This window comes from Dama dama, chromosome 3, assembly GCF_033118175.1.
Source record: "Dama dama isolate Ldn47 chromosome 3, ASM3311817v1, whole genome shotgun sequence".
Lineage (NCBI taxonomy): Eukaryota > Metazoa > Chordata > Mammalia > Artiodactyla > Cervidae > Dama > Dama dama.
The window spans coordinates 46,612,466-46,625,646 of record NC_083683.1 but is presented as its reverse complement, the minus strand read 5'-3'; the positions used below and the strand labels follow the sequence as shown (position 1 = coordinate 46,625,646).

The following is a 13,181-nucleotide window of genomic DNA, read 5'->3' as shown; positions in this document are numbered from 1 at the left end:
CCACAGTGAACAAAAGACAGAGGGAGAGTGGGTAGCCTCAGTCCTCCTGTTTTGTGAAATTGGAGAAGGGAGTGAATTAACAGAAGTAGAATAAAGCCTCCAGAAAGTTTCTGACCTCTGCTTTTACCAAAGTGTAGAATGATCCATGAACCAAAAAGTACTTTAGAATAGATCATTCATCTGCTCATCTACCCATGGGTAGATGAATCCCAAGTTTGCCCTTTCAGGTTTTATAGCTAGAAATTTAATGTCAAATCTTCTGTTTTCTTATATACATTTTTACTCTAGCCAGATTACGTGTCTGAGAATTTAACATACACATTTCCTCTTTCATACGCTCCTTAATGCTACTTTTCCAACCTAGTAATGCTGTCTTGTATCTTTGTACTTATCTAAATCCAACCAGTTCTCCCAAATTCACGTTAACTCTGACTTCCCCTGGTTTTTCTAGGTAACTGATTTCTCCTTTTTCTGACCCTCTGGGAGAAAGCCCCATACCCTCTACCCTGGATTATTATCATATCAGATATTATTGGTTTAAGAATAAAAAACTAAGAGTAGAATATCACAACTTTGCCTTGACAAGCCTCCAGTCTCCATGATTGTTTACTTTACTGACTACTTTAACCACAGGATCTGATTCCATTCAGAACCAGCCTGAACCCGGAAATACAGTTCCGGGAGAGAGACTTATGAGTCCTCGTTGACTTGGAACCCAGCCAGGGGGAGCCTCCTTTAATAAATGACAAATGAAGTGGTTTCCTGCCTAGAAACTGTGTATTTAGGATTGATTAGCAGGTGTAGCAACCAGGTCAATTTAACTTGAGGAAAGAGATTACCTGCACTTTCCTGCTAGTGTAAAGCCTTCTCTCTGGCTGATTGGGTCTTTAAACTGGCTTATTTCCATGCCCCTTGTAGTTGCTACTTCAAGATATAATTGGCAGGTGAGCTAACTCCCTTTGGCACTGAGCCAGAGCTTGGAGTTAATGTCACTTAGGAAGCCATTTTTTGTGTTGCTTATAGTATAAAAGAAAAGAAAAGGGTTCTAACAAATTTGCAACAGTAAGATTGCATTACACCTGACCAGGCACTAGGGGAATTATACGGATAAGTGCTCTCACACTGGGGCCAAATGAAAGCTGACATTTACCTGTGGGGAGGTAAAAGCAGCGGCTTTCCAGGATGTAAAACGTCAAATCTGTCCTTATTGGTGATCCAGTAATAATCATCACTAGACCCAGGTTTACTTTTCTTGTTAATTAATAAAATCTCTGACACATTGTTGGAGCTCCTAGTTGACTTAAAGTTTAAGTCTGTTAGGGAGCAGGATATGAAGTGGAACTTGAAGCTAGAGTGTGTAAACTATTTTGAATGGTTGTCATTGTATGTGTCAGTGCAAAGGATACACACTCAGCCTGCCTTTTAAATAAAGTTTCTGTTTTATTGAAAGTCAAAAAGTACTTATTAAAAGGAGAAAAGTGGTAAGAAATTTGAGATTCTGCAACACATGAAGTAAATATAAGCCTGTGCTTAAGACTGAAGTTTTTCCTGGCTGATTCCTCATTCACCTTAGAAAAGTTACTTCCTTTGATTTGAGCTTCTCTTTTCTTCTTATATTAAACTATCACTAGTCTTAACAAATGCTTTTAGATCCTTAACTTTAAAGTTTATCTATAGAGATGCTGAAAATTCAGAAAATCATTTTAGGAACAAAAGCACTTTCAAAAATGTCTAAAAACCATAGAGATAAAGGAATAGGTTACTGTTATAATGTGTTATCAAAAAGGTACCTAGCACTCCTTAGTTTTAAATTATTCTTCAGTTTTTGCATGTTTAGTACATTAACATCTTATTTCTACTAGTATTTGGCCTCCATGGTTCTTGGTAGTCTTTGACTTAAAATTCTAATGAGTTTGAGTCCATTGTAGTGAAGTGGATGAACCTAGAGCCTGTTATACAGAGTAAAGTAAGTCAGAAAGAGAAAAATGTCATATATTAACATATATATATGAAATCTAGAGAAATGGTGCTGGTGAACCTATTTTCAGGGCAGGAATAGAGATGCAGATGGACAATACGGACTTGTGGACACAGCAGGGGAAAGAGCGGGTGGGATGAATTGAGAGAGCAGTACTGACATATATACACTGTCATGTGTGAAGTAGATGGTCAGTGGGAAGCTGCTGTGTAGTACAGGGAGCTCAGCTCAGTGCTCTGTGATGACCTGCAGGGGTGGGATGGGGCTGGGTGGGAGGGAGGCTCAAGAAGGAGGAGATACATGTGTACATATAGCTGATTCACACTGTTGTACAGCAGAAACTAGCACAACATTGTAAAGCAATTATCCTCCAATTAAAAATAAATAAATTTAAAAGAATTCTATCTCCTTAACCATCTGAGAAAATGACTGAGTAGCATACAAAACAAACAGGTTCCTTTCCAAACATGTTCAATCATACTGTCCAATTTCTTCGTGCTGATTTCTGTCCTGTGAAGAGGGAGCCTTAATTTTTACTTTACGGTTAAAAGGAATTTGAGTCTTAGGTTAAGCTGTTTGCCTAACATGACATCATATTTAAGTTGCAGGCTCAATATTTGAATCTATGTATTCTGACTCCCAGTAACCTATGATCTTCATCCCACCCATCATCATTGGTGGCTCACTTCTGCACTAAAGCTGGAAGAGAGATTCTTGGTGCATATCTCACGCATGGGTTTGATTCCTAGTTCCCAGACCAGAAATCTAACTGTGCCCTCTGCAAATTGCTGCTATTTCTTTTTCCCAAAACATATTGGGATAAGATATCATCAAGTCATATGGTTCCTAGCATTACTTTAGAATTGAGATGCTCTTTGAGCCCAAATGTGTGTATCATACTCATAAAACCAGTGTTGGGAGTACGAAGTTTTATGAAGCACATGAAGTGTCATTAATTCTGCCAACAAAAGCTACTAAAAATTTTCTTTTTTTGGTCGTTTTATATGAGAAGGAGGAAGTGTCTTCAGAAAAATAAAGGTGTTTGCATTGACTGGGCTTTGCTTGGATTTCTGCTTTAGTGGAATTAGAATAAATAGGTTTTAGGTTTTCAGCAAATAAAATCAAGTATAAATGTTTTGTAAGAACATTGTTGAGTGGTTTAGAGTATAAACCCTTGAAATAATTAGTTGGCTCAACAGTTGCTAGAATTGTCTCTGTTATAACATTGTTTTCTAATGTGGCTGGGCCTTCCCAGGTGACACTAGTGGTAAAGAACCTGCCTACCAATGCAGGAGACATAACAGACATGGGTTCCATCCCTGGGTCGGGAAGATCCCCTGGAGGAGGAAATGGCAACCTATTCCAGTATTCTTGCCTGGAGAATCCCATGGACAGAGGAGCCTGGCAGGCTGCAGTCTGTGGGGTCGCAAAGAGTCGGACACAAAGAAAGCGACTGAACACGCACTAATGCAACAGTCATAAACAAATGATAGTTAATAGTTTTTTGGAACCAAGAAATTACTGAAGGTAATAGTATAATCAGTAAGCTACATGCTAAAAATATTAATTGAAGGGCCTGCTTTAAATGATGGACATATAATGTATCTTAGAGATATGAATGGTGATGCTACAGGGACAACTATTTTGACCAAGTAAATTATACAAAAAGCTTTAGAGTAAGTTGAGGAAATGGGAAGATGGTAAAGTCTTGGTAAGGAGGGAAGGAAATACAGAACATTCAGACATTTACCAGTCTTTTTCCTTAACAGTGACAGGACACCTAAAACCATCCTTTGTGATCAAAGACAGGAAATTCTGTGTGCTGTATAAGGCCCAGGCTTAATAAGACCTCGTGTCTTTCTAAACAGAGTCCCAATGATATTTAGCAGAATTTCATTAGTGGTTTCTGAGTCTAGTGTATCAGATGCTCATCATGGTGTGTTTCCATTCAGGAAATTTGCAGAACAGTTGCAAGCTTAGTACCCTCATGTCCTGAGTGAGCAAGGTAACAACAGAAAGTCTGGTGGTGTGAATGAGCCTCTCATCACTCTGAAAGTACTCATTGCTCATAGTTATGGCATCTAAAAAACTGTTACCTCAAACCACAGGTACTTTTGAATCTCTCGGCCACAGATTCCTACTGGCACCACCACAGCTTAGGAACAGATGGAAAACTTTAGCTAAAGTTTCTTCATTGTCAGAAAGTTATATTACATTAAATTACTACTTTTAATTGTGAAAATTGCCTCTGCTCTTTCTCTTATGCTTAGCCACTTTCCACTTCTGAACTCTTCTCACTTTCTCTGTTGATTTTGTGATGCACATGTTTCCACAGCTTAAACTTTCAGAATACAGAAAAGCTGAAGGGGTAGTACAGTGATCAATGTGTTTGCCATGTGTGTGTGTTTTGGTAGAACCATTTGGAAGTTGCAGGCATCATGACATGTCATCCCTAAATGCTTTAGCATTAATTACCTAAAACATAGTCATTCATCTATACAACTGTAGTACATTATGTGATATACTTTTAAGAAAGTTCTTACAGTGTTTGTGTTGGTCTCAGCCTACTTTGGTGATGCCATCAGCTAGTAGTGCCTGAGGGCACTCACCTGGGCCCTGTACTACTTGTGGCCCCCACCCCATAAATCAGCGTTGTGGCAGACAGGCCCTTGTGGCTCTAATGATTGCTACATGCACCTCAGCAACAACCATCAGGGGATTTTGAAAAACAAGGTTTATTACTCACAAGTCCTGGAGGGTACATGGCATGCCTAGGAGAGGACGAACCTTGAGTCATGCCTTTATTGGGGTCCAGGATGGGGTGCCTTGAGTTTTGTGGGTTCATTCTTTATTAGTGAATTTAAAACGTAAGAGCAAGAATTAAAGTGTGGGAAGGAAAAGTCCTGGTCACTCAAGTGGTCAGTTATGTAGCTCACCCAGGACCTTCTAAGAGGATGGCCTGGCCTGACCCTTTCTCTTGTTGTATAGCTTATTTATTTGAGATGATTATCTTTGAAGTGAATGTCAGCAACCAAAAGCTTAATGTCAGGCACTTAAATTATTATCAGAAAAACTAATTGTCAGGTACTTACACTACATGTAATTTAACATTTATTCATTTTTCTATTTTAAAGACTTGTAAAAATTTTAATGAAAAATTGCAGAGATTCATCAGGCTTCTCTCTGAGAAAATATCCCAACAGTTAGTCCATAGATTCCTCTGTTTAATGCTTGGCTGACATCACAGAACCTTTCAGTAGATGTTATCGATAGATAGTAACATGACAGACAACAAACAAAAAGAAATAAAAGTCCTTATTGCTTTTCAGTGTTTTTTGGCATGGAAAGGTAAGCTTATTTTTTTTATTGGAATGGTCATATGACCCGTGGCAGAGGAAATGACAACCCACTGCAGTATTCTTGCCTGTAAACTCCCCTGGACAGAGGAGCCTGGCAGGCTACAGTCCATAGGGTCACTAAGAGTCAAGACACAACTGAGCACTCACACTGTCATATGATTCCCCACACACTGCACTGTGGATTTCTAATGATCACCAGTGAGTGATTCAAGAAACAAAGCTTGTGTAAAGGGATGCTAACCATTCTTGCAGGATATAGAAGTGCCCTCCTGATGTGCTAGCTCATAGTGACACTAAAAAGTCTAATGATGATGGTACTATTTTTCCTTCCTGAGAGTGTCCTGTGACACTCTGCTGTCTCATAATAAAGATTGTAAGCTGCAGAAAGCTTACTTGTTTGCTAAGCTCTTATAATAAATATTTTACAAGCTTTGTCAGTTAAATTTGTCATCTGACAGACAGTGTCTGCATCTTAAGGTGATTCAGCAGTAGAGGAGAGGTGATAATACTGAACTCGAGGCCTGGCAGCTCCTGTCTCAGATGTACTTTTGTTTTGCTTTTTAGGTATTCCAAATGCTGCTAGAGTGCTTGGAGCAAAATGTTTGCCAAGGTTTGGGAAATGCTTTCTTAGCAAAAGTGTTGCTACCTCACAATAGTTGTATCTTCTCTCTAGTCTGGCACTTTGGAATTAATATGCCGACCAAATTTGTTACAAGTCTGTGGATTAACATCATGCATAATGATTATCAAACCTGTTCTTTATCACTTCACTACAAAGGATTTTACTCCTTGAGAAAATGTCCCTGCCTTATACTTTTTAAAATATCTCGCTCTAAAAGCAGGGATAGAAGGAACATACCTCAACATAATAAAAGCTATATATGACAGACCCACAGCAAACATTATCGTCAATGGTGAAAAATTGAAAGCATTTCCCCTAAAATCAGGAACAAGACAAGGGTGCCCACTCTCACCACTACTATTCAACATAGTTTTGGAAGTTTTGGCCACAGCAATCAGGGCAGAGAAAGAAATAAAAGGAATCCAGATAGGAAAAGAAGTGAAACTCTCACTGTTTGCAGATGACATGATCCTCTACATAGAAAACCCTAAAGACTCTACCAGAAAATTACTAGAGCTAATCAATGAATATAGTAAAGTTGCAGGATATAAAATTAACACACAGACATCCCTTGCATTCCTATACACTAACAATGAGAAAACAGAAAGAGAAATTAAGGAAACAATACCATTCACCATTGCAACAAAAAGAATAAAATACTTAGGAGTATATCTACCTAAAGAAACAAAAGACCTATACATAGAAAACTATAAAACACTGATGAAAGAAATCAAGAGGACACAAACAGATGGAGAAATATACTGTGTTCATGGATTGGAAGAATCAATATTGTGAAAATGAGTATACTACCCAAAGCAATCTATAGATTCAGTGCAATCCCTATCAAGCTACCAATGGTATTCTTCATAGAACTAGAACAAATAATTTCACAACTTGTATGGAAATACAAAAAACCTCGAATAGCCAAAGCAATCTTGAGAAAGAAGAATGGAACTGGAGGAATCGACCTGCCTGACTTCAGGCTCTACTACAAAGCCACAGTCATCAAGACAGTATGGTACTGGCACAAAGACAGAAATATAGATCAGTGGAACAAAATAGAAAGCCCAGAGATAAATCCACGTACCTACGGACACCTTATCTTCGACAAAGGAGGCAAGAATATACAATGGAAAAAAGACAACCTCTTTAACAAGTGGTGCTGGGAAAACTGGTCAACCACTTGTAAAAGAATGAAACTAGAACACTTTCTAACACCATACACAAAAATAAACTCAAAATGGATTAAAGATCTAAATGTAAGACCAGAAACTATAAAACTCCTAGGGGAGAACATAGGCAAAACACTCTCCGACATAAATCACAGCAGGATCCTCTATGACCCACCTCCCAGAATATTGGAAATAAAAGCAAAAATAAACAAATGGGACCTAATGAAACTTGAAAGCTTTTGCACAACAAAGGAAACTATAAGCAAGGTGAAAAGACAGCCTTCAGAATGGGAGAAAATAATAGCAAACAAAGCAACAGACAAAGGATTAATCTCAAAAATATACAAGTAACTACTGCAGCTCAATTCCAGAAAAATAAATGACCCAATCAAAAAATGGGCCAAAGAACTAAACAGACATTTCTCCAAAGAAGACATACAGATGGCTAACAAACACAGGAAAAGATGCTCAACATCACCCATTATCAGAGAAATGCAAATCAAAACCTCAATGAGGTACCATTACACGCCAGTCAGGATGGCTGCTATCCAAAAGTCTACAAGCAATAAATGCTGGAGAGGGTGTGGAGAAAAGGGAACCCTCTTACACTGTTGGTGGGAATGCAAACTAGTACAGCCGCTATGGAGAACAGTGTGGAGATTCCTTAAAAAACTGGAAACAGAACTGCCATATGACCCAGCAATCCCACTCCTGGGCATACACACCGAGGAAACCAGATCTGAAAGAGACACGTGCACCCCAATATTCATCGCAGCACTGTTTATAATAGCCAGGACATGGAAGCAACCTAGATCCCCATCAGCAGACGAATGGATAAGGAAGCTATGGTACATATACACTATGGAATATTACTCAGCCATTAAAAAGAATTCATTTGAATCAGTTCTAATGAGATGGATGAAACTGGAGCCCCTTATACAGAGTGAAGTAAGCCAGAAAGATAAAGACCAATACAGTATACTAACACATATATATGGAATTTTAAAAGATGGTAACGATAACCCTATATGCAAAACAGAAAAAGAGACACAGATGTACAGAACAGACTTTTAAACTCTGTGGGAGAAGGTGAGGGTGGGATGTTCTGAGAAAATAGCATTGAAACAAGTATACTATCAAGGGTGAAACAGATCACCAGCCCAGGCTGGATGCATGAGACAAGTGCTCAGGGCTGGTGCACTGCGAAGACCCAGAGGGATAGGATGGAGAGGGAGGCAGGATCGGGGATCGGGATGGGGAACACATTTAAATCCATGGCTGATTCATGTCAGTGTATGGCAAAAACCACTACAATATTGTAAAGTAATTAGCCTCCAACTAATAAAAATAAATGGGAAAAAAAAGAATGCATAAAATATCTCACTCTGTAGTCTCCATATTAACTACTTTGTGCTAACATAACAACATATAGAACTAAACTGAGTTGGGTTTTTCTTTTTTTCTGTGTGTGTGTGTATGTGTATATATATATGCATGTGTGTGTATATATATATGCATATGTGTGTGATTAGTTTTACAACCAGAAACAAGATAAGAATTTTTATTAACTCTGTAGTTATACACCCATTCAAAAGGAGAAATTAGAATGAATTTCAACTATGAAGAGAGTTGGAACATTTTATGTTTGTACAGATAGTAAAGCTTTAGTTCTTTTTTTTTTTTTTTTGCCAGAATTGATGTGATAAGGAAAATTATTTGTATCCAGAGGTTTAATACTAGGGCAACCTATTATCTCTTAATATGTTCTTTGAAGATGGTGGGCTCTTTTATAAGGACATGGAAAAGCTTTCCCATGCTTACAAACCATTTACATTTATAGTGGGGAAAATTCTAATTGCCTGTTTAATGTTCTTTTTTGGTAAAAAGCCTTCCAGAAACCTTTGATTCCATCTTTTCTGGATTACTATTAAACGTTTACCCAAAAATAGCACCAATATATGTGTCTTTTGACTACTCTGCATTCTAAAGACTAAAGTGCTGGTGGACTTGGTAAGCAACTGTGCTAAAATGTTGAAGACCTATAAATCCTAATTGTGGTTAAATGTATTGGGCCCTAGCAGGGGTATTGCTTGGTAAAAATTCATTAGAAGCAAAACTGACCAGTTTTATAGACCAGAATATAAAATAAAATATATGCACATATGTAGAAATATGTAATTTTCATGAGGACTTGTGCTTTAGCACAACTGACCAAAAAATGTTTTGTAGTTTGCTACTGCCATCTACTGGTTTTCAACTCTTAAATGTCTAGCTACTGGCTTACTGTAATATGTATCAATAGAAATAAAAGGGAATTAGATTTCTGTATTGAAATCTTTAAAATAGTCTTTGCTGAGGGCAAGATAAGATTTTCATGTGGTATATATGTGCTTATTTTGTAGTATGCTTTCAGGGAACAAACGCATAAGTCTTTCTCCACTATTAACAGCGTGCCATTTTTCTGTTTGAGTTTCTGATCCAACATTCTTTCCCTTTGTCATCCCTTCCTAGTTTAATGGATCGGGAAGTGGCGTTGCTTGCCGAAATGGACAAGGTGAAAGCTGAAGCAAGTAAGATTGATCTTTATTAAAAGTATTAGCAGAAAAAAAAAATAAAAAAATTTAAAAAAAAGTATTAGCAGTTAATAAGTACCTGCCTCTCAATCCCCATAACAAAAGCTCAATGTAAATGCCACACTAAGAGTTTGTATTTAGTTAAACAGTCTTGAGCAATTGTACTGTGCTCGCATAGGAATGCTTTCAGGTGAAACAACTTTATAATAGCCTGTTTATCAATATTTCCAAATTTTAATATTTTGAATATAGATTTCAGTGTCTACATCATGGTATCTGCCACCTCAGCACCAGCTAAGGAAAATCAGTTATCTTGCAGGTGCCTGGGTTTTATTTTGTTTTTACCTTCAGTGACTGAATAATTCCTTTGGGTTTTTTCCTACTTGGGAAAAAACCTTTGGCATAATCAGAGACTACCAGGTTGCCTACAATTAATATATATATCCCTCTCATTACCTCTGCAGAACTTTGTATTCTCAGTTTGTTGAAGCTTCACTCAGTGTCTGTTATCCTTGGCTGAGGGTTCAGGATACCCATGACTAGGACTCTGAAAGATTACTAAAACAGTTGCTGGAAGAATAGTCTAAGTTGAATTTGTGGGATTTTGTACAGAAGAACCCAGATAAGCTGTTTTTGTCATTTCTGTTAAGGGTTAGGTTAAACATAGACAGCTGTATGAAAAGAAGAGAATGTCAACTGCACTTTGTACAATGGCATTGATTTAGGGCTTTTCAGCAGTTTTTACCTTCGTGCATTGAATGACAGATTTGTAATTAGGAAGGTTGTTTCTTTTAACCTGCTCTCAAACTGTTGAGAATGGATATAGGTTGAGAGGACTCACAGTTAAATCATTTGTGTCTGTGGTCTTGGGTCAGAGGAGGCAGCTTTGAAGCACTGAGTTGAGTTCAGTTTTGATCCATTTTAACAAAGTGTTGGATACATAGCAGAGATGCCATCCATTGTTTTTCAGAGGTGAGATTTCACTTAAATTTAGTGGTATATCCTGAAATTTCTAGTGACAGTCTCAGTCCATTCTTGTACCGATGTATTCTCTTTTTGAAGGTGAAGTTTCAGAGAGGAAAAAAGACATAGTCCTTATTGTTGAGAAGAAGGTGCTTTTTAAAACATATCTTTAAAAAAAATAAAAATAAAAAAATAAAATATATCTTTTATAGAAAAATTTTAGCATATTTCAAATAGAGAGGCTGATATAATTACCTGCACCGCCCCCCGCCCCCCCCAGCACCCATCCTTAACCAACTATCAATTCATGGCCAATCTTTTAGTATCAAATTCAGAGCTACAGAGTTTTGCTCAAATTCATCAATTTTATATCAGTATCTTCTTGCTCCCATGCTAAAAATCCTAGTTCTCAATGACACTAATGTAATTACTCTTTTACCAATAATATCAAATTTCTTTTTTATGTATTATAGTTTTATTAGTTATATATTCATAGTACTTCACAGTTTAGGGTTTTACACACTCATTCATATCTGATCTTAACATCAACCTTATGGGAGATTTAGGTTTTCTGACTTCTTAATTTTTTTCATTTCATAAATGAAAAAATTAGTTCCTTGGAAAAATGTGACTTGTCCAAGATCATATACTTAGGCTCTCTGAATTATATGCTATGTGTAGAAATCTGTACTTGACACATTTCTCCATCTTGAGATTTGTAATTTTATCTTAGAATCCTAGAATGCTGAAGCTGAGAGAAAGTGAATTTGATACAAATGACAAATAGATTTTACCTTAGGAGCCAGACCAATAAATCGTTTGTATTTGTTGGGCCTTTGTGTTGAGAAACTTTTGTATGCATGTTCCTAATTTATTGCAGAAGTGTGCCCTTGTTGATTAACCTGACATGGGTATTGGCAGCCCATCCATATTTGTGGCAAATCAGACTGAGTAAACCTGCTATAAGACATTCCAGCTCTCTAACATCGGATGTAGCTCTTTAAAAATTCTATTTTTTTCCTAACCTAAATTTGGCTAATTTCTCAGTAGGTTACAGGATTCTGTGCATAACAGTTAGGAATTGAGTGTAACTGCGTGCCACGGAATGGCCTAAATAAATGTGAGGTTCTTTTTCTCTCATGAAATGAAAGGCCCAGAAGTAAGCAGTCCAGGGCTGTAGGGCATCTCCAAAATGATATAAGGGACCCAGGCTTCTCTCTTCTTCTCCCCAGCCAACCTTACAGGGTGTTTGTCCTCTGTAGTCCCTGGCTCTTTACTCTGAGAGACTCCTTATTGTCTGTTATCTTTTGTGGCCATACCTGATTTATGTACCTTGGTGCAAACTGAAGATGATGCTTTTTTTTTTTTTTTTAAGATGATGCTTTTTTAAAAGCAGTAAACAGACTTCCCTGGCAGTCCAGTGGTTAAGACTTCAAATTTCTACTTCAGGGGGCTCAGGTTCCATCCCTGGTCAGGTAACTAAGATCCACAGTGCGGCCGAAAAACATTTTTTTCTAATTAAAATGTTTAAAAAGTTATTCTACAAAAAAAGGGCTGTGAACAATCTAAATATGCATCATTAGAGAACTTGAGTGTTGTGGTATTCCGTATATGCAGAGAGTATATTAGGGAAATATACATGAAAAATTGTTGTCAGTGGTTTCTCCCAGGGAGGGGAACACAGAGTCAAGTGGAAGTTTTAATTTATTTGTTTGGCTGTACCGGGTCTTAGTTGCAGCATGCAGGATCTGTAGTTGCAGTGTGTGAACTCTTAGTTGAAGCTTGTGGGATCTAGTCCCTGACCAGGGACCAGACCCATGCCCTCTGCATTGAGAGTGCAGAGTGTTAACCACTGGACCACCAGGAAAGTCCCAGTGTACATGCTTCTTAATAAATTTTTTTTAATTGGGAAGAGGAGAGAGAAAAATGACAAATGATTTGTGAGTCTTTATGAGTCATAAGAAGTGTTTACCATATTAACTGCCTTCGGAGTTCCTCAAGAAGGTGAAAACTGGACCTTTGGTATTTTCACTTTCTGGGTGGGTGGGCAGCTAAGCCTTTGGCAGTGCGAGTACACACTGCAAGGCCTGTATTTCCAGTCCTTCTTTGTCCTATTTAGCAGACCCTAAGAGTCATGCTCCCTTTCCCTCTACAGTGGAAATTTTGCTTAGCCGTCAAAAGAAAGCCGAACTTCTAAAGAAAATGACTGATGTGGCTGTTCGGATGTCAGAAGAGCAGTTGGTCGAGCTCAGAGCTGATATCAAGGTAAAACTTCCTTCTCTTTTCTGCCTTTCTTCTTACCCTCAGGGACTAAAGTAACAAATCTCCATAATTCATGGTGATATCTAATATATTGAATTCATGACCCCTTCTTCCCAAACCTGGCCCTTTTCCAAGTTCTCTTGCTCTGTAAGTGGTACTGTCATCTGCCCAGTGTCCAAAGTGGAAACCTTAGGAAGTTTCTCCTTTTCCCACATTTAAATCTATCAGCAGACCCTGTCCATTTGACCTTCT

General features: G+C 37.9%; 1 protein-coding gene across 5 annotated transcripts in view; it reads left to right on the top strand.

Moving 5' to 3' along the window:
• Positions 1 to 13,181, top strand: part of SPATS2 (spermatogenesis associated serine rich 2) — a 168,901-nt gene that overhangs the window by 148,606 nt on the left and 7,114 nt on the right. For all 5 annotated transcript variants that reach the window (XM_061128460.1, XM_061128451.1, XM_061128477.1 and 2 more), the window contains 2 exons: positions 9,643 to 9,701; positions 12,823 to 12,932. In XM_061128460.1, the coding sequence (XP_060984443.1) occupies positions 9,643 to 9,701; positions 12,823 to 12,932 (169 nt within the window). The remainder of the gene's footprint in view (positions 1 to 9,642; positions 9,702 to 12,822; positions 12,933 to 13,181) is intronic.